Source organism: Pteronotus mesoamericanus, unplaced genomic scaffold (assembly GCF_021234165.1).
Source record: "Pteronotus mesoamericanus isolate MK-2021 breed Mesoamerican mustached bat unplaced genomic scaffold, CSHL_Meso_final scaffold_54, whole genome shotgun sequence".
Classification (NCBI taxonomy): Eukaryota; Metazoa; Chordata; class Mammalia; order Chiroptera; family Mormoopidae; genus Pteronotus; species Pteronotus mesoamericanus.
In genome coordinates this window covers 49739989-49760701 of record NW_026555321.1, presented here as the reverse complement: position 1 = coordinate 49760701, position 20713 = coordinate 49739989, and the positions used below count along the sequence as shown (strand labels likewise).

The 20713-nt window shown below is 38.0% G+C and overlaps 1 protein-coding gene across 6 annotated transcripts in view; it reads right to left on the bottom strand.

Annotated features, from left to right (window-relative positions):
* Positions 1 to 20713, bottom strand: part of SLC25A26 (solute carrier family 25 member 26) — a 159194-nt gene that overhangs the window by 108636 nt on the left and 29845 nt on the right. For 4 of the 6 annotated variants that reach the window (XM_054595087.1, XM_054595089.1, XM_054595088.1 and 1 more), the window contains exons 4-5: positions 18734 to 18838; positions 17554 to 17601 (exon numbers count right to left, since the gene is read on the bottom strand). The exons of the other annotated variants lie outside the window; for them this stretch is intronic. In XM_054595087.1, the coding sequence (XP_054451062.1) occupies positions 17554 to 17601; positions 18734 to 18838 (153 nt within the window). The remainder of the gene's footprint in view (positions 1 to 17553; positions 17602 to 18733; positions 18839 to 20713) is intronic. 6 annotated transcript variants of the gene reach the window in all.

Here is a 20713-nt window from a genome sequence, read left to right as displayed (position 1 = left end):
GGTCAACTTATAGAATCAATCCAGAAAAATCATGAAAGAAGTGATTCTGAGTGAAGAACAGGATAAACTGTAAGCCACCTCGACAATCGAGCACCAAAATGCAGCTAAGAAAAAGTCATTCCAGAAAAGTAGGATTTGAAAGTTAAGGATGGTAAGGAGGCAAAAAGGAAGTAACAGCCTTAACTTTAACTTGTACAGAGAAAGCTGTAAGATACTGAAAGTTTGTGGAATAAGAAATACAGACATGGATACATGACAAAGTTTCTAATAAAATATTCAGAGACGTCAAATTTATATAACTGGAATGCTAGGATGAGACAGGGTGGGGAGGAGCATAATTTGAGCCTCTCCCATTCCAAAGACCCAATAGATTTTATGTATAATTGACAAATTAAGAAACAGGTATTTACTATTCAAGTGGACAAAAGTAGGTTTACAGGTGTAATACAAATAATACAATAATTAATAAATAATACAAGAATAAACTTTTGCATACTCACAACTGTAAACTTATTTTGCCCACCCTTGTATTATCCAGCAATATGGATGTAATAGAAACTAAAAATAGGAACAGTTAAAAAAGGTTACCTCTAGCCCTGGTCGGTGTGCCTCAGTGGATTGAGTGCCAGCCTGCAAACCAAAGGGTCACCAGTTTGATTCTCAGTCAGGGCACATGCCTGGGTTGCAGGTCAGGCCCACATTAGGGGGCAGTTGAGCGGCAACCACACACTAATGCTTCTCTCCCTCTCTTTTTCCTTCTCTTCCCCTCTCTCTAAAAATAAATAAATAAAATCTTAAAGAAAAAAAGCTACCTCTACAGAGTGGGACTAGAATGGAGAAGGACAGGACAAGAGAATGTTGCTTTTCATCAAATTCTTCTCTATTACTTGAATTGTTACCAATTGCATGTTATTACTTTGATTAAAAAAAAATGTTTGAAGAAATCAAATTTTAAGTTTAAATTATTATTTTAGAAGGTCTTTTTAAAAATAATTTATTTCATACAATGTCTAAGTCTGGCATTTTTTTTGGTTTTCAATTTTTGAAACAATTTATCAACTTTCTTAAAAGCTGCTTATATAGGGAGTTCACATATACTCTACATCCAAGCTTTCCTAATGTTAATAACTCAAATAACCAGAGTATAATTGTCAAAACCAGCTATTAGTACTAACACAATACTAACAGCTAAATCAGACCTCATTTGAATTTCACCAGTTTCCCTCTGAATAGCCCTTTTCTGTTCCAGGGGCCCTTGCTGCATTTACTTGTTGTGTCTCCTTGGAGTCCTCCTACATGTGACTGATTTTATCTTTGTTTTTCATGGCCCTGGCTATTTTGTACAAAATCTCTCAATTTGGATTTACCTAATGCTTTCTCATGATCAAGCTGAGATTATGCACATTTTTTCAGAAGACCACAGAAGTGATACTGTGTCCTTCTTTGTGCATCCTATCAAGGGTATAGGTATCAATAGATCTTACTACTGCTGATGTTAACCTTCACCACTTGAATAAGGTAGTGGTCTGCCAGTTTTTCCAACTGCAAAATTAGCATTTTTATATTTGTAATTGAAAAGTAGCTTTGGGAGATACTTTGAGACAGTGACATTCATTTTTTGATGTTACATATCCTTACCAGTTCTTATCTTTTAGAGATGCATAATGAAGTATTCCTGGATTAAATAAGATAATGTTATTCAGGAATCTTGGATTTGAAAACAACATTTATTATGCTTGAATTTCCATTTCTTAATTTGAATAACTCCTAAAGGTGCCACGCAATCAACTCAAGAGCTTCCATATTCGTGTATGCTTAAGTTTCTGCAACCAACATTTATAACAGGCATTGTGCGCCCTCTGCTGTGTAATTCTGTAACACAACCTTTGCATCAAAAAGTTCAGTAACAAAAAGCAGAATATTCTCACGAAGGAAAAGAACTGCCCGTCTCTCTCCCCAATTTCTGTTTCTCCACTTGTTAAAAAGTTATTTGTTAATTACTTGGTTAGATATAAAAACCATTTCAACGCCCAAGATTATCAACTTTTTCCCACCTAGTGCGCTATTTCTCAGAAGATAGGCTAAAGCCTAGGGAAGAAAAACAAAGAAGACTAAAATCAGTTAAAGTATGTTTGAGAACCTCAACAAAGGCTAAATGAAGGAGAATCAATGTTACTGTCTGATTTAGAAGCATCTTCTGTTTTGCCAAGTAGATGACTCCATTTTTATAAATTACATTTTTATTTTTATTTTTTTAATTTATAAATCATGTTTATTCTATTACAATTGTCTCAATTTTTTCCCCTTTACCCCCCTCCACCCATCCCACGCCCCCCACTCCCACAGTCAGTTCCCACTCTGTTTTCCATGTCCATGGGTCATTCATACATGCTCTTTGTCTAGTCCCTTCCCTTTCTTTCCACCATTGTCCTCTTTCCCCATCCCTTCTGATCACTTTCAGTCTGCTCCAAGTTTCCATGCCTGTGGTTTATTTTGTTCGTTAGTTTATTTTGTTGAATAGAGGCCACTTATAGGTGAGATCATATGGTATTTGTCTTTCATCAACTGGCTTACTTCACTTAGCATAATATTCTCCAGTTCCATCCATGTTGCCCCAAAAAGTAGGAGTTCCATCTCTCTCTTTCTCTCTCTCTCTCAATGCAGATTGATATTTTTTTTAAATGTCAAAGTCAATTATAAAATATTAAAAAATTTTAAACCATTATAAAGTCTCAGCAATTAAACCAGCATGACTCTAGCACAGAAATAACCAAGTAGATCAATGAAATATAATGAGCATTCTAGAGACAAATGTATGTATCTAACAATATATGATTAAGTTGATATTTCAAATCAATGGGTAAAAGAAGGCTTATTCAACAAAAAAGGTGCATGGACCACTACTACTTGAAATAAAACAAATATAGAGCCCTATTTCTCACAATATATAAGAAATATTCAGGAGAGTTAAAAATCAATATGTAGAATCTAAGGAGTTTTAGAAGAAAATAGAACTAATATTTTTCATGACCTGAAGGAAAATATTAAACCCCAGAAACTATAAAGTAAATACTGACAATATGACTATATTAAACATTTAAGACTATACAGTAATATACATATAAAAAAAGTTAAAGGACAAGAAATAGAATAGAAAAGTATTTGCAACACATCTAACACACCTGGTTAATAGGTTTGTTTTTGTAAGGGACAAAAGTTCTACAAACCTTTAATCAATAAATGGATAAATACCACCAAACAGTCATTTAAAGCTTTTTAAAAATAATAGAAATAGGCAAGAATATACAAAAACAGGTTTAGTTTCAACAAATAGTAAAGGAACAATTAAAATAACATCATTGTCACAATCAGATTAATGAGTACTAAATATATTGGTAATATCAAATATTGGCAGCTCTGAAAGGAACTGGGTATTCATAGAAACAACTTCTACATCTTAAAGCAGTCCCTTTAGCACATTTTGCAGTGCTGGTTTGATGGAGGTGTATTCTTTTAGCCTTCTTTTGTCTGGGAAACTCTTTATTTCGCCTTCCATTTTAATTGAGAGCCTTGCTGAGTACAGCAGTCTTGGTTGCAGACCTTTCTTTTCATGACTTGGAATATTTCTTGCCATTCCCTTCTGGCTTGCAGTGGTCCTGTTGAGAAGTCAGCTCCTAGTCATATAGGGCTCCCTTATATGTTACTGCTTCTTTCTCCCTTGCTTCCTTTAGGATTCTCTGTTTGTCTTTGATATTTGCCATTTTAATGATGATGTGTCTTGGAGGGGCATCATTGGGTTCCTCTTGAATGGGACCCCCTGTGCTTCCTGGACTTGTGTGACTTTTTCTCTCCTTCAATTAAGAAGGTTTTCCATCATTACTTTTTCAAACAGGTTCTCTATCCTTTGCTCCTCTTCTTCTCCTTCTGGTATCCCTATTATACGGATATTACTACCTTTCAGGTTGTCCTGCATTTCCCTAAATGCCTCTTCATTCTTTTTGAGTCTTTTTTCATTTTCTTGCTCTTTCTGGGGGCTTTTTTCTACCTTGTCCTCCACCTCACTGATTCAGTCCTCAGCTTCACCTAGCCTGCTTTGGATTCCTTCTACTGTGTTCTTCAATTCAGAAATGGCATTCTTCATTTCCTCTTGTCTCTTATTGGTAGTTTCTGTGTCCTTTTTCATGCTGATATAGTTTGCAGTAAGTTCCTCATAATTTTCCTGTAGTTTTTGGTACTTCTCTTTGAGCTCACTGAGCTCGTTGAGCTTCCTTAGAACCGTTGTTTTGAACTCAGTATCTGATAGTTTACTTGCCTCTCTTTCATTCAGTTCTCTTTCTCGGGATTCCTTCTTTCCCTTCGACTGAGGCATATTTCTTTGTCTTCCCATTATTTGTGAGACTCTTCTCTTTTGCGTCTGTTTCTTAAGTTGATCTGTCTTGATTTCCTGACTTTGTAGTGTTAACTTCTATAGTCGGAGACTGTTGTTTTTACTTTCTGGATCTGCCTCTAATGATGTCAGATGCTGTCCCTGTCTGACCTTAGGCAGTCTGTGGGAGACTTCCAGGAATCTACTGTCTGTGGCTGTCTCCTTCAGCTGCTAATCTAGTCACTCTACACTCAGCAAGCCGCCTTAGACAGCTCAGGGTGGGGTGGAGTCCCTTCTGGGGACAGGGTTATTGGGTCCTCTCACGCTGCTGCTGTATGGGAAAGGAGTTCTCGCTGGGATCCCACGAGCTACTCTCTCTGTTCTCTCCCCTAAGCCTCCATCCCCAGTCTCTCCTCAAGTGTCTCCAGATCTCTCTGCGCCCCCTTTAGCCAGGGATCTAGTATCTGTGGCTGCCACTCTGCACTCAGCAGGCAGTTTAGACAGCACAGGGCAGGGTGGAATCCCATCTCAGGGCAGGGCTATTGGGTCCTCTGACACTGGTGCCACTCGGGGAAGTAGTCTCTGCCTGAGCAAGATGGCTGCTGCTGCATGGGGGATGAGTCAGCACCGAGATCCCACTGGATGCTCTCAGTTCTCTCCAAATAAAAATTTTAGTGGCTGCAAATAAAAATTTATGTGTTGGCCCTTTAAACTCTTTGGGTTTCCAGCTGCCTGTCTCTGGCAGAGAGCAACCCTGCTGCTTCTTTCAGCTGGCTGTTTTCTGTGTACTTTTTGGGCTCTGGTGCTGTAGGCTAGAGATCTCTGCTTTTGGTTTAGACTCCCCTCTTCTCAGGGAGATCCAACTGGCTGTTTCAATATTCTTCTGGGCTGCCGCCCGTGAGCAGCTCGCCCGCTTTTTCGAGTCTGTACCGCACTCCTTAGCAGTTAGATTGCGCTAAAGCCGATTCTTCTGTCTCCAAGATTACAAGGCTCCTCTCTCACTATTGTTCAGTTGTTTGTTCCAGATGATTTCTCCACAATTTAGCTGTAATTCCAGGTTGGTCCTGGGAAGAGGTCAGTGTGACTTTCACTCTCTCCTCTGCCATCTTGATTCTCTCTCTAGATGACTCCATTTCTATCTTTTCAAATACTTTAATGTTTTAAAGTTACCAAATTTGATCCAAGTCTTACAAATTCACTACCATTTAATTTTACTATGATTTAAAAAATTCTGAGAGAGGGCAACAGTGCATTTATCCGCAAGACATAGAGGAACCAAAGTGTAATAAGTAACAAACTTTGGAATGATATAGGCTTGGCCTCTGCTTTCCAGTCCTGCCTTATACTAGCTGTCTGCTTAACTTTTACAAGCTTCAGCCTACTGATCTGTTAAAAAAAAAGTTAATATCTTACAATTTTATCTAGAGATTAGAAAAATATATGCAATGTACATGATCAGACCTCAAATTGTAACTATTATCATACATAATCACAAAGTAATATTCAACCAGGTAGACCCCCAGGTAAACATTTTCTATAGTTCCTTTAAGTGACTCCCCTCAATCACAATCCTCGAGTAGCACGAAAAATTGATTTTTACTTCCAGTCAAGATGAAGGCATAGGTAGACATGCTTCGTCTCTTCAAGCAACCACAAGAAGATTCACACCTAATCTCAAAACAAAAAACACCCAAACTGCAAGAAAATCGAACTGTATGGAAGTCTACCAACCAAGGATTTAAAGAAGCCATATGCATCCAGACGGGTAGAAGGGGCAGAGGCAGGCAGACAGAGCAGAGAGGACACACTATGGCACCAGAGGGATGATGGCAGCAGAATGGGCAGCTCCCACACTCACAGGTGATGGATAAAGATCAGGAGGGATACCTTGGGAGCAAGTTATCCTAGCACCAGGCCTGACCACACAGCCCAGGGTTCCAGAGCCAGGACAGTAAAGCCTCATAACTTCTGGCTATATGGGCCAGTGGGGGTTGAGGCAGTGGAAGAAACTGCCGGTTTCTCAGAAGTGTCCATTCAAAAGGTCAAATGGACCTGGAATGTATGCAAACCCACCCACTCTGTGGACCACCACCAGAGTAACAGGTGGAGAGGCGCCAGTCTTATATGGGAAGTGGGTGAAATGACTGGAAATGGGGCAAGTGCCAGGCAGGCCTCCAGAAGCCAGGCAGCAGCCCTGTCCCCTCTCCAACCCTTCATTCACATACAGAGCCACAGAATGGTGAAGTGGGATGCCCTGCCCTGGTGAATACTTGGGGTTGTGCCCCATATAACTTAACAGGTCAGCTAAGACCAGGAGTCAAAGTAGCTCTACCTAACACACAGAAACAAACACAGAGACACTGCCAAATTGAGGAAACAAAGAAATAAGGCCCAAATGAAAGAAGAGAACAAAGCACCAGAGAAAGAACTAAATGAAACAGAGATAGCCAACCTATCAGATGCAGATTTCAAAACACTAGTGGTCAGGATGCTCAGAAAAATGACTGAGGACAGCAAAAGCATAAGGGAAGAAATGATGGCTACTCTAAGTGAAATAAAGAAAAATGCACAGGGAACCAACAATGAAGGGAGGGAAGACAGCATTCAAATCAGCAATTTGTAACAAAAGGAAGAAATAAACATTCAACCAGAATAGAAAAAAGAAACAAAAATTCAAAAAAAAACTAGGAGAGGCTTAGGAACCTCTGGATAACTTTAAACATACCAACATATGAATCATAGGGGTGCCAGCAGGAGAAGAGGAAGAGCAAGAAATTGAAAACTCATTTCAAAAAATAATGAAAGAAAAATTCCCTGATTTGGCGAAGGAAATAGACAAACAAGTCCAGGAAGCACAGAGTCCCAAACAAGTTGGGTCCAATGAGGACCACACCAAGACACATCATCATCATTGAAATGTCAAAGGTTAAAGATAAAGAGAGAATCTTAAAAGCAGCAAGAGAAAAGCTTAGCTACAAAGGAGTTCTGATAAGACTGTCGCCTGATTTCTCCAAATAAACTTTGCAGGCACGAAGTATTCAAAGTGATGAAAAGCAAGGACCTACAACCAAGATTACTCTATCCAGCAAAGCTATCATTTAGAATGGAAAGGCAGATAAAGTGCTTCCCCGACAAGGTAAAGCTAAAGGAGTTCATCATCACCAAGCCTTTATTACATGAAATGTTAAAGGGACTTATCTAAGAAAATGATGATCAAAACTATGAACATTAAAATGGCAACAAACTCACAACTATTAACTGAATCTAAAAAACAAAAACAAACTAAGCAAACACCCAGAACAGGAACAGAATCACAGAAACAGAGATCACATGATGGGTTATCAGCCAAGAGGAAGTTGGGAGGAATGGGGGAAAAGATACAGGGAATAAGAAGCATAATTGGTAGGTACAGAATAGACAGGGGGAGGTTAAAACAGCATAGGAAATGGAGGAGCCAAAGAACTTATATGCATGACCATGGACATGAACTAAGTAGGGGAACTGCTGGAAGGAAGGGGATTCTGGGCAGAGGGGGGTAGGAGGGATAAAATTGGGACAACTGTAATAGCATAACCAATAAAATATACTTAAAAAAACAAAATAAACTGAAGTCCTGTAAAAGTCCTGCACTGAAGTCCTGCAGTGAGGTCCTACACTGCAAAAAAAAGGTCCAGATTTTTTCGTCACACTTGGTTTTCTTAATACACAAACAGAGTTTCTTTCTTAATATTCTTTATGAGATAGTATATAGTACTCAGAATCAAGGGTAATTTTTGACCCATACAGTATTCATTGTACCAAATTTGCATATATTTGATGAAGAATATTCATCATGAATAAGTTGTTTACTATTTTCATGTATCATTTCAAAAAGTGTTTCATATATAAAATAGTCTTAGGAGCACCTTAACTAGATATGAAAAAATTAAAATAAGGGCTATTTGTGGAAGGCACAAGAATACCAGGAAATACAAATAAGAAAAGATAAGGAAAAAATTAACCTTATTGGGAGTGCAGAAAGTTTATATGTCATAAAACCACTAACTTGCCTGAGAATGAAGTGAGGAAGCCATAATTCTGGCCAAATGCATCTTAGCCTGGGCATGTATTAGAGATTTGAAATATTTAAGTACTTAAAACTAAGAAGCAGATATGATTAAATCACTGGCTTGGTCATAAAATATTTTCTAGGTGTGCTATATGTCAAGTGCTCTTCTAGGTGTTGGATTAACAGCAGGAAACAAAACGGAGAGTAGGCACCTCACCATGTGGTATATATTCTAGTGGGGGGAGGTAGGCAGGTAACAAATTTGTAAACAAAAATGAAGATAATTTCAGATAATGTTTCATGCTAGGGCACCACATGAATGATCAGGGTCAGGCAGGTTTATATTGGCTAGAGTGGTCACAGGAGGCCCCTCAGGGAAGGGACGTATGACTAATATCTGAATAATAAGAGCAAATCATGCAAACATATGGGATAATGTGCTCCTACAAGCCACTTTTGTTCGTGAACATCTCTGTCCAAGTAGGTTCTCTAATGTTTGTCCTCTGATTAACTTTATTTTAATGTCATGTAGATGACTTCCAGTTGCTGAGAACTCACTTTCCCCAAACTCCTGGCACTAATGCCTACCTAAGGGTTTAAAGGCCAAAGAAAGATATAAATATGGGCAATTAATTTTAAATATATGTATTTTCCTCCCCAGGAAAATTTATCTGCATATAAATTGCAAAATATACAGTTCACCATAGGAGTGTAAGATCATGGGCTCTTGTGTCCTCGATTCTCTCCCTTACTGGATGTGAGACTTTCAGCAAACCACAACCTTACTAAGCCTCAGTTTCTATAAAGGAGGGGTCATGTTTTGGGTTATTGTGAGGATCTTACAAAAAAAACGCATGCAAAGAATTTAGCATAATGACTTGAATACTAAGTACTTAGTAAGCATTAGCTATTATTTCTCTTGTGATTTACCTATTTTTCAAGGAAAGTGTCTACATATGACTATCGACACAGCTATTCTGAAATCTTAATTTTAAAATCAAAACTGTGTAAAAAATAAGCAACTTTGGAGTAAATTCATGTTTTCAAAATAATTGTAGAGAGAACATCAAATGATTTTTAAAGAAGAGCCTGTATGTGTGCCCAAAAGAACAAAGGTGGCAGAAAAAGAATAAAAATAGACATGTCAACTTACAGAGTTGAATTAAATGTCCAAAAACTGAAATCTAGACAAGTATTGTGAATGTGAACAACAGCGTACCCAATGTGCAGCTGAAGCCAGAGGTGCGAGGAAGTGCCAGGGATGGACCTTGAGCTAGGACCTGAATAGAGAGAACACGGCAAACACTGCAGGGTTACTCAGTCACAGTAGTCCCAACCTTCTCTTTGCCTGCCTTCACCCACGACACGGAGAAGCTACATACACACTCAACTTCAAATCCCCATGCCACTGAGGGAGTCCCTAAGACCCTGGTCCAAAAAAAGCTTTTGTTTTCAAGTAAGGCTAGTACATCCTCCTGCCCTTCCCACTTCTTCATGTGGAAAGGGGCCACGATGCCTAAGAGTGAGGCAGCCATTGTATCACCATGAGTAAATTAGCCAGAGTGCTAAAGTGAGCCAAGCAAAATGAATGTGCCTGGGTTCCAAATGCCCTCATTTAACTACCACACCAAACTTCGAGTAACCATCTCCAGAATTCTTGTTATAGAAAGAAAAAAAAAAAAAAAACACGGTATTTGGTGCAGTCATGGAAGTCAAGTTTTCTGTTATCTGCAGCCTAACTGAAATCTAAACTGAAAGACAAAAATGAAAGAAGAAGCTATTTCATGTGGGATGAAAAACACAAAGGAATACCATAGACAGAGCTACTTTAATGTTATGGTTTATGATGCTAACATTTAAAATAAAAAATCAAATTCCACCTTCATCCAGCAGCTTTCTGATCTGTTTAGAGTGCAGTCACCCTACACTGTATTTACTGTATGTTACTGCATTTACACCCCAGCAAAACCTGCACACAGGAATTGGCATGCCTCAGGATAACATGACCAACATGCAGCAAAGGAAATACGCAGCCGTTTCAAAACTGCACAGTGCAAATCAAGTCCGTCCAAAGAATGAGAAAAGTGAATAGCAGCTGGTTTCATGTAAACAAAACATGAGAAAATATGCACAAAAGGGCTAAAGTAATTTTTCTACATTTAGATAATTTTACTAAGTTGTTCTTTCTAAAAGTGTTTGTTTTAAATGAAAAACTACGCTAAGAACAACATTTGAGGAGTAATAATTTTTGGTTCTTGAATTAAAGAATGGACTAAATGAACTATCGTTCCTTCTTCATAGAACATCTCTACAGTAAAGTTACATTGTAAATGCAATTAAGTGACTCATTTTATAAACCATTGTGATTAAAGGGGATATTTCATTTTTCTTTGTTTAATATTCATATTAATAAGAATGTCTCATTACACTGACTGAAACCCAGAACAATAAAACAGTGGACAAATTCCAAGAGCAAATGGATTTTCTTTTCCCATGAAGCTAACAGTATGGAATTTTAACAGATGTTCTATTTGGTCATAGTTAATAAAATGAATTATGTAGGATTAAAATAGGGTTCAATATGTTTGCATTGGATTTTAACTGAAAAACAATTTCACATTAAAAGTTTGAAAAGATTTATAATCACTTCTTTCTTTTTCAGTGGAATTACTAAGGTATAGGATGTAAGTGAATTAATTATAGCACTTACTACTCTTCTATAAAACCAGGCTTACAAAAATTATTTTTTTAAGATATAAGAAAACTGAAATCTTAGAAAATTATACACTCTTAGGTATTTCATCACCTATTAACTAATGCAAAGATCTTATAATGTAGTGTATCCAAAGGCTAAACCACCAACCTGCACAATTTCAAGTTACCTTAGAGATCCCTCAGCATTCTGAAATGGTCATGGTGTCTAGAAGCATCTGAACAAAAAAGTGATTAAATTTAAAGGAATTAAAAAAACAACAAATATTTACTGAGTGCTAACTGTGTAAGGCGTTATGCTAGAGCCTGTGCATGCTATGAAGAGGTAAAACTCCAGCTGCTGTTTTCGAGAGGAACTTACATGCTATCTGAGGAGACAAGGCAGAAATATATGTAGCTGTAAAGAACTGAAAAGTAAAGACAAACCAAAAAAAGATAGGAAGAGGTAAATCAAAGAAAATTTCATACAAACAGAGACAGAATACACAGCGCTTTGATATGATGAGGGAAAAAAATCTTCTCAGAAAAAAATATCATCTTATTTATTTATTTATTGCCTTTTTACTATCATGGAAGCAGAAACTAGTACACAGGCTTAAGGATATTAAATAATTGATAGAAGTTCTAGCTATAGTTGCTTCAAAACATTTTTCAACAGAAAACATTCAAGTGCTGCATTCTCAGTTAGAAAGCCTTCCTCTAAATGGGTAATATTGTGTGGGAAATAAATTCCAGTAATTTATCAATCTGTCCCAAATAAAAATAATCATAACAATTTTCCAACCTATTTGCACTAGTAATTTTGATCTTCTCAACAATCAACACTCTCCAACTGCAGTTAAGAAACCTTTACAAGTACTGACAGTTAGCTGGTCTCTATTTCAAACACAACTATTGTTACCCATCATCGTGAAATGGCATTCACATGTTTAAATGCAGACAGTTCAAGGTTGCATCCCTGTTCAAGAACTTAACAACCAAGAGAGAGGTTCCTTTATTTCTGAGTCTCCTCACAGGCCATATTGCTGTCATACTTCCTTCCTGAGCCTGCTGTGAGATTTCAACAAGAAAAGTCTATACAAAGTTCCTACCACAGATGGGCAAACTTGGGCTCAGAGAAATTTAGTACCTTGCCAAGAGCAGAATTGCATTTCACACTTGGGTGTCGCTTCCTGTCAAAAACTCTTCCAATTACCAAGAATACTAATAATCATAGTTAACATTCCTTGAACACCTGTTATGTGACAGGCTCTATAGAAAGCACTTCATATGGATCTCCTCATTTAATTCTAACTCTAGCACAATTTAAATAATCAGTTTACAGAAAAGGAATCAGAGTTCTCAGATATGCGTTAACATGACTGGTCTCACTTTAAATTAAAACTACAGTGAGATCATTTCACCTCTTAGATTGCTAGTACCCTTAGTGGGGCAGAAGAAAACAGAGAGCTCCCACATTGTTGGCCGAAGTGTCAACGGGTACTTCCATGGAGAGCAATTTGGTGGTAAGTATCAAAATTACGAATGCCCATACAGCTTTAGGCAAGCAATTCCACTTTTTGGCATATAATCTACAAACATCCTCAACCATGACACAGGAACAATATTATTCATTGTAGTATGTTTTCAATATCCACCAATGAGAAACTGGTTAAATAAACAATGGCTCATTTGTACAATGGAGTATTATGCAATTATAAAAAAGAGAAGGTGCTCTTTATGAAGTGATATATATTGATCTCCAGAATATTTTGGCTAAGAAAACAAACAAGATGCAGACCATCTAAGATAGAGTGGTTCTGGAAAAATACACGAGGCTTAGGGTGGGACAAAGGTAGGTGTACAGTTTTTCATGTGATAAATAATATAATAATAAATAATACAAGAATAAACTCTGTTTAACATATTGACAACTGTTAACCTACCTTTGCCTCACCCTGTATAACATGAAGAGTTTGGGGGAAAGGAACTTAGTACAGACAAGACAACTGGAAAAGAGATAAAGAAGGACAATACTTGAGGCTTGATTCCTAAAGGTTCCCGTTCCATCCACTAGATGAGGGAAATTATTGCCTGAAGTAGATATTAAACATAACTAACTTTGGGAGATTTCCAGTCAAGATGGGGGTGTAGGTGAACATGGCTTGCCTCCTCGCACAACCACATCAAGATTACAACTAAACTGTAGATCAACCGTCACTCAGAACCATCAGAAATTGAGTTAAATGGAAGTCCAACAACTACAGAATTAAAGAAATCACATCCATCCAGACTGGTAGGAGGTTGGAGATACAGAGATGAAGAACTGGCTGGTCCCACATCCATGTGTGGTGGGCAAAAATTTGGGACAGCTCAGAAGTGAGGGGTCCCAGCCCCCCACCAGGCAATAAATACACATCTATCAACAACTGAATCTAAAAAAAAAAAAAAAACTAAGCAAACAAGAAGAACAGAGACAGAATCATGGATACACAGAGTTTTGATGGTTGCCAGACAGGAGGGGTATTTAGGGAAATGAATAAAGAGGTAACGGGATTAAGAAGTACAAATTGGTACTTACAGAATAGCCATGGGGATGTAAAGTACTGTATAAAAAATGGAGTAGCCAAAGAACGTAAATGAATGACCCATGGACATGAACAAAGCTGTGGGGACTGCCTCAGGGAGCGGCGGGTGCTGGGTGGAGGGAGGCCAAGGGAGAAATAATTGGAACTGTAATAGCATAATCAACGAAATAAGCATAACTAACTTTGGAAAGCTTCCACGTCTACTTGCAAGTTAACTTTTTAATCAAGTGTTAATTTTTGCACCTAAAGAGAGAGACTGAAGGCCTCAATGAACTTACAGACTAGGCTGAATGACTTACTTTGGCCTGCTTGATTTTGAATGCACATGTTTGATTACATGTGTATAGAATTGGAGGGACTCTCACTTTCACTGAAGCCTGGTAAGAAAATTAGGGAAAGAGGGGGAGATAACCCTCATCTATCTCAAATCTCTTTCATGGCCAAACTTATCCACCAAAAAGAAGCCAGGAGTTATTCATCACCAAAATGGCAACATCCTGCCATGAAGCAGCTACAACCAGCATACCACTATCAGATTTGTGCAGACAAGAGTCGAACACCAGTAATTTATCCTACAAATTCCAGGGGACATATGTCAGGCTCTTCCAAGGGACCTTCCCATGTGCTCCACTACATTCTCCTGGCAAACATTTAGCTGGGGTGAAATAGTCAACCTCTCCTCCTAGTAAATACCCTACTTGGTCAAATGCTTTCATGAAGTGTCCTCACTAGGTTTCAGGTAGAGGGAAATCACTCTTGCCTCTTGTACAGGTATGAAAAGCCAAATTCTGCTGGATTTGCAAGCAAGGTACACATGTTCTTTCACAGCCTTGGTGCCTTTGCTCATGTTGTTATATCTGCCTGTCTCCTTAACTATTTCTAATTGTCATTCATTCAAGAATTAAGTCAAAACTAATTTTTATTAATGCAACAGAGTGCCACTCAAGCACTGCTTCATTTAGAACTCCAGCTGCATCTTGTTACATCCACGTCATTACAGCACCATTATGCTGCATCATAACACATCCACTGCCCTAATTATTTCCTTCTATGTGGTGCCCAACACACAGAAGACACTTTTTAAATTATTGTTAAACAGAAATTGTGTATAAAACACATTTCCTGAGCTTAATTTGGTCCTACTTCTTTTGAAACAACTTGCCCTTCTCTGCTTTCTTCTTCTATAGAAGTCCTTCTAATTCACATCCAAGGTCCTGAGGCTGCTCTCCACAGAACTCTCAGGACAATGAACCCTCTCAAATCAGCCTGGCTCTGAAGCAAGCTGTGACTTTGCTCCCCACTTCCATCTTACTGCAATGACGCCACTGCCCCATGATGCTCAGCCAAGATCATGAGGAAAACAAATACTGAAAGGCTGAGGTAAATGGCATAATCTGTTGACCCTGCTTAGACTCAATCTAAAATTCACAGTAACTAAAAGAATTTAGGAGAACATAAGGGATAAGCCTACAATGTCCACAAACATCAAATGTAGTAAAAAAATAAAAAATCCAACAACAGGTGATAGCATTCACAAAATCTAAAGAATACACAATCTATTTTAAAATGCATGGATCCAAATTTCAATCTCATTCTAATGGGCTACTGCTAGGGAGATAAAACTATTTTAAAGGAAAAATTGTACACAGAATAAACATATAAGTCTCCTGGTGATTTTCATTAAGGCTTCAATGTGTTTTCTTACTGAAACAATCACACAAACTCTTGGCAAAAGAGATTTGATACTGGTATCAGAACAATGTAAGAATTGAAACTATAATGCAAAAATTTTATTTAAAGCAGATATATCACTTCTTATTTTTCTCATTTTGAAAAGAAGCTATGTTTCATTCAGCAATAATTCTTCTCTCATTCCATCAGAGAAGCTGTACAAAAGCAATATTTTGACTAAAATCAGTTCTGAACGCCCTTTCATGAATACGCATAATGCAAAGACCCCAATTAAATTTCCAACAAAGAACTGCCATTTTGAATAAACAAAGTCATCTCAGTAGGGTCACACTATTTTCAAGAATTGCAGCCTAGAAATTAATTACTAGTGTGACATATGTCAAAACACATTTTTAAAAGAATAGAATGCAGTTGTAACCATGTGTTTTATCTATTTGTTTGAATGCAAAACCAGTATTCTCTGGCATGTGAATGTATTCATTTATTCAGCATCTCTCAGAAATATAAAAAAGGTTCATTGGCCTCCCTGCCTTTTCCCTGTACCTAAGTGGAATCTGAGTAACTAACGCATGTTTAGTAAGTCAGAATATAAGTACAGAATGAAGATACAGTGCAGGTAATATTTTTGCAAGGGAGAAGTCATCTTCCCACAAATGACTAATTTTGAAACACTGTTTGTCTTTGAATGAAGTTTTCAAAGAAATATCACCTGCACCATACTACACCAAAGTAGTTACCTTGCACAAATCAAAGCTTTAAATAACAGTACAGATGTTCCATAAAGAAGACTAATCTAATACAGTGATTTTCAACCAGTCTGCTTCAAGAATTTTTACAACATGCACTACCTGACTATTTAGTCAGGGGCACTGACCTTTTCCCCCTTAGATTGTCAAATAAAAAAATGACAACAGCCAACAGAACAATAGCCATCAGGTGTGACTGAATCAAAATTTTACCTTTTTTTGTCAGATCAGCAAAAAATATAGTTTTTGGTGTGCTGCAGAATTTTAGTAATTAGTTTATGTGTGCCATGAGATGAAAAAGTTTGAAAATTGCTGATCTATAATATATAACAAAAAAACTACCTGGAATAAAGGTCAGGATATCAAAGAATTTCAATATTCTGTTCATGATGACAATATTTAAATTATAAACATTTTCCTAAGTGAAAATATTTTAGCATACAAAGAACACCAAATAGAAAAGAATGATTTGGAGCAGATGTACATAGATGCTCTTCGGTGTTTTCCTTAATAGAAGATTACGTCCCTGTCCTTTCCATAGTTATACACATACCAGACCTTCACGGTGTATACTTTAAATACTTCACAATTTTATTTGTCAATTATATCTCAATAAAAGTGGGGGGGGCCATGGGACCCTAGGATTTAAATTCACTAAAAAAGAAAAAGAAAATTATGTCCCAAACCAAAGACTTCGTATAACTCTTACGAAGTCTCACATAACTGTAAATCAACTTTTAAACTTTAAAAGAGCCCCTTTTATGTAAGGCAAAAATTAAATAACACATGCTTCTTACAGTCAAATACTGAAGTCACTCTGCTTTTTCAACCAAAAAGGAGGAGGAGGAGGTGCAGGAGGAGGAGGAGGAAGAGGGGATGAAGGAGAAGAAGGAAGACAGGAAGAAGAGGAAGAAATTGACCACACTGAATCATGGAATTTCAGAGTTGGAAGGCACAGGAGGTAAAATGGCTTGTGGGCCAGGACTCCAGGCCAGACTGGACTTCTCAGCTCATCACACTATTATTAGGAAAACAAGAGTTAACTGCCTTATACAGATTTTTGAGACGTCTGTCCCTTAAAGTACTTCTTTCATGACCAATTTTTCACAAATTCTGTGTATTAGAGTAATTAACTTATTTCCCTTTGTAGTTATTTCCTGATAGTTCAGCTGCAACAAACACTCACCACTCTAGAATTACAGTGAAACTACAGGGTGGGCTGTTCTGACCACTGGGATTGCTCATTCAGCGAACCCTTTCGTTGGACCCATGTATTAGATGTAAGACCAAGTAAAAGTAAAGAGTGTTTTAAAAAGTCATCATAATTTCCCTTCTAACTTTTTAAATCAGTTCCTCCAAATAAATTTACTAAACAAAACATACTGTTTTTTGTACTTCAATAATGGAAATTAAGTTCACTACCTCTCTCAAAACTGTGCTTCTGTAGCCTCGATAGAGTCCTTGGATGCCCTGAAACAAAAGAGAATAGCAGAGGTTCCAGAATGCCATTCAATAAAGCACATGAACTGCTCCTAAAGTTGAGTTTTAAAATATGACACTGACCACGGCCCTCTCAGAAGTCAAAGGTTCTACGCAGCCTAAGGTGTGTAAAGCTCAGGCCAGCTCCCTTTAAAATAAAACATCTCTGATAATAAAACTGACTGCGTATTAATTTAGCTTTAGTTGCTTTCTATATTTCTTCTCATGAAAAGAATACTTCAGATGCTTTAAATAAATATATTTCCAAAAGCAAATGCACACATCATGTTGATTATCTTTTCCTATCAAAATAGTTTCATAGTTTCAATCAGAAGAGGACATAAATTCATTAATAACCTCACAATAGTGATAAAACCTTTGGACAAGCCTTGGCTTATCTATTTCACCATCCACATAATTCAACAGAGACCCTCTACTGCGTTGATGTCATTCATACAATGAAGAGAGTCAGTATCTCCTCACCGAGGTGACACAGGGACCATTAAGAACAACTTTTTCTAAAACCCAGACTCATTGAAATTTCCATGTGATTGACTTTTGGAAAAAAAACAGAAAACAAAAAAACCTGTTTAAAGATTTCTGTAAAAAGTATGAAGAAAAGCAGTTCAGTGGTTCCTAGTCACATGGCCACCAGGAATGATCTCTGACCCACAGCTTAACACTAACCAGTAAAAGAGGAGTTACACTTTGACATAAACACTATGATGCTAGTGACTAATATCAGTCCATTAGTAGACTTCTCTTCTATGGGCCCTCAAAATCTATAGTAATGTTTTAATAGCTCTTCATCCATTTTACACATTCACTACTTATTCCAGGTCTGATTCAAAAGGAACTATGGGACAGTTACAATGTAGGACACACACATGATAGTAGCATTCAGTATGTGTTTACAAATTTTAAAAATAAATAAAATGAAAATAAAATTTCAAAAACAAAGGAAAGACACTGATAATCTTAGCATGAAAAGTTACTATAATTAGACAGTAAATTTAGTTTTAAGGTCTCTTCTAGGACTCCTGATATGAGATTCACATTACTCATATCAGCTGCTATAAAGTCTTTCTTAATAAAGAAAAAAGAACTTAAAAACACATCTCACCTCTTGATATAAAATGTTAGAGAAAATCTGAAATGTTCTTGAAGAAGCAGAAACCTGTGCTCTCTGCTTAACTACTTCAGAAGGAACTCGAATCAGGCAGGCAACCTAAAATATATAAATTTAAGTACATCTTAAAAAAGAAGTAACTGCTATGAAAATTGAAATTTTTTCATAAGTAAAAATTATGGTATAAGGAAGTATAAGGTGCAGAGCCTAGTGTAAGCTGTCAAAAGGTTTTGTTGTTGTTGTTGTTGTTTTAACATAAAACACTTAGAACACTTAATGGACAGGCATTGTTTTATTAGCCCGAAACCTTCCCCTTCTTGTTCTGTATAGACGCTCCCACCTCCCACCACACTGTTCCAAGCACATCTGCCTATAAGCTCATGGGTAGCAAGAAGCACATTTACTCATGTTGAACCCCTAACACCTGTTGAACACCATCTGATGTTCACATGACAGTCATTTCAAATATGTCTGATGAAAGAATGAACCAATCAATAGTGCCTTTGCTTTCCTGGCAGTACTGCACACATTGGTAGTGGCAAGACTGCTCATTAACAGGTTGCCCCTCACCTCCCATCTCACCCCTCACAACCTCAACCAGCTCCCAGCCCCAGGACACCCGATCTCCCACAGTAGAGGAGGAGGAGCGCCAAGCACTCTCAGACCCTGCTGCAGCACTCAAGGTGGCATAGGTCCTGGTGAGTCCATTCTCACATGTGACCTATTTTAACATCAACCTTCCTGATATGCCAGGGAGAGATATATGCCACCCCTCACTCACAACTTGTCACACAACTGGGCCCAAGGCCAGAAAAACAAGCCTCCTTTTTTTTTCTTTGATGTTCCCCAACAATATTTACTTGCACATGTGACATGGCCACCCTGTTAGGGCGGCTGAGAATACAAAGATCTAGCAAAGTGTTAGGGATGCTGCCACCCAAACCAAATCACCATTCTGTTGGTAAGTCAGAAGGGGAAGGCAAGTAACCAGTATGTGTTAACTTCCCCCAAAGACCTTTTGTCCATAGTTATCCAATACCTATTTCAACTGCAAGCAACCAAGAACTGTATCTGCTGTTCAAGAGAGAGAAGTATCAAATGGAGATTTGCAGAGCAATGGGTCAAGAGTCTCAAGCAATGTACATATGAAGGTTAACAGCATTCACCAAAATTGTTTCAACGGAAAGCTGTGACAGGAGACCCATGCAGAGAATGCATAAGTAACTTCGAGGAAGAGATAGGCAAACATAGACTATTACTCCAGGAAGTAGGCTAATACATCAGCAGATTGATTCATAGTTGAAGGCGGTTCTTTGTTTTATTTTATTTAAGATGATTAATATCTGCACATAGGATGGGGAAAGTGGTAACAGCAAAGTGGAAGTTTACAATCTAGGAAAGAGATGCGAAAATATATGAAGACCCGAGAGGCTATGAGAAAAGGCAGTCAGGGGTCTCTGGCACACTGCTGCGACGGTCCCCTTTGCCCAGCTGGTCCTCAGGCAAGGGGCCGCTTCCTGCATCAAAACCCGACCCTTCCTTCAAGGCTCACCTCCAGCAGGAGATGAGCAGTGTCTGGTTGAGCACATTCTGACTTAAGAGTGTGGCCCGACCATCAGTAGATGATTGGATCAACAAGTTATGGTACATATACACAATGGAATACTACGCAGCAGAAAGAAAAAAAGAACTACTAAACTTCGCGACAGCATGGATGGAACTGGAGAGCATTATGCTAAGCGAAATAAGCCAGGGGGCGAAAGATAAATACCATATGGTCTCACCTATAAGTGGAACCTAACCAACAATACAAAGATGCAAGGAAAATATGACCAGCAACACTGAAAGGAAAAGAAATCAACAGAGACAAGAGGGAAGGGGGCGGGCAGGGAAAGGGAAGGGAAGGGGAAAGTCAAGGAACATATAGCAAGGACTCATGGACAAAACCAAAGGGGAAGAGCTGAGGGAGGGAAG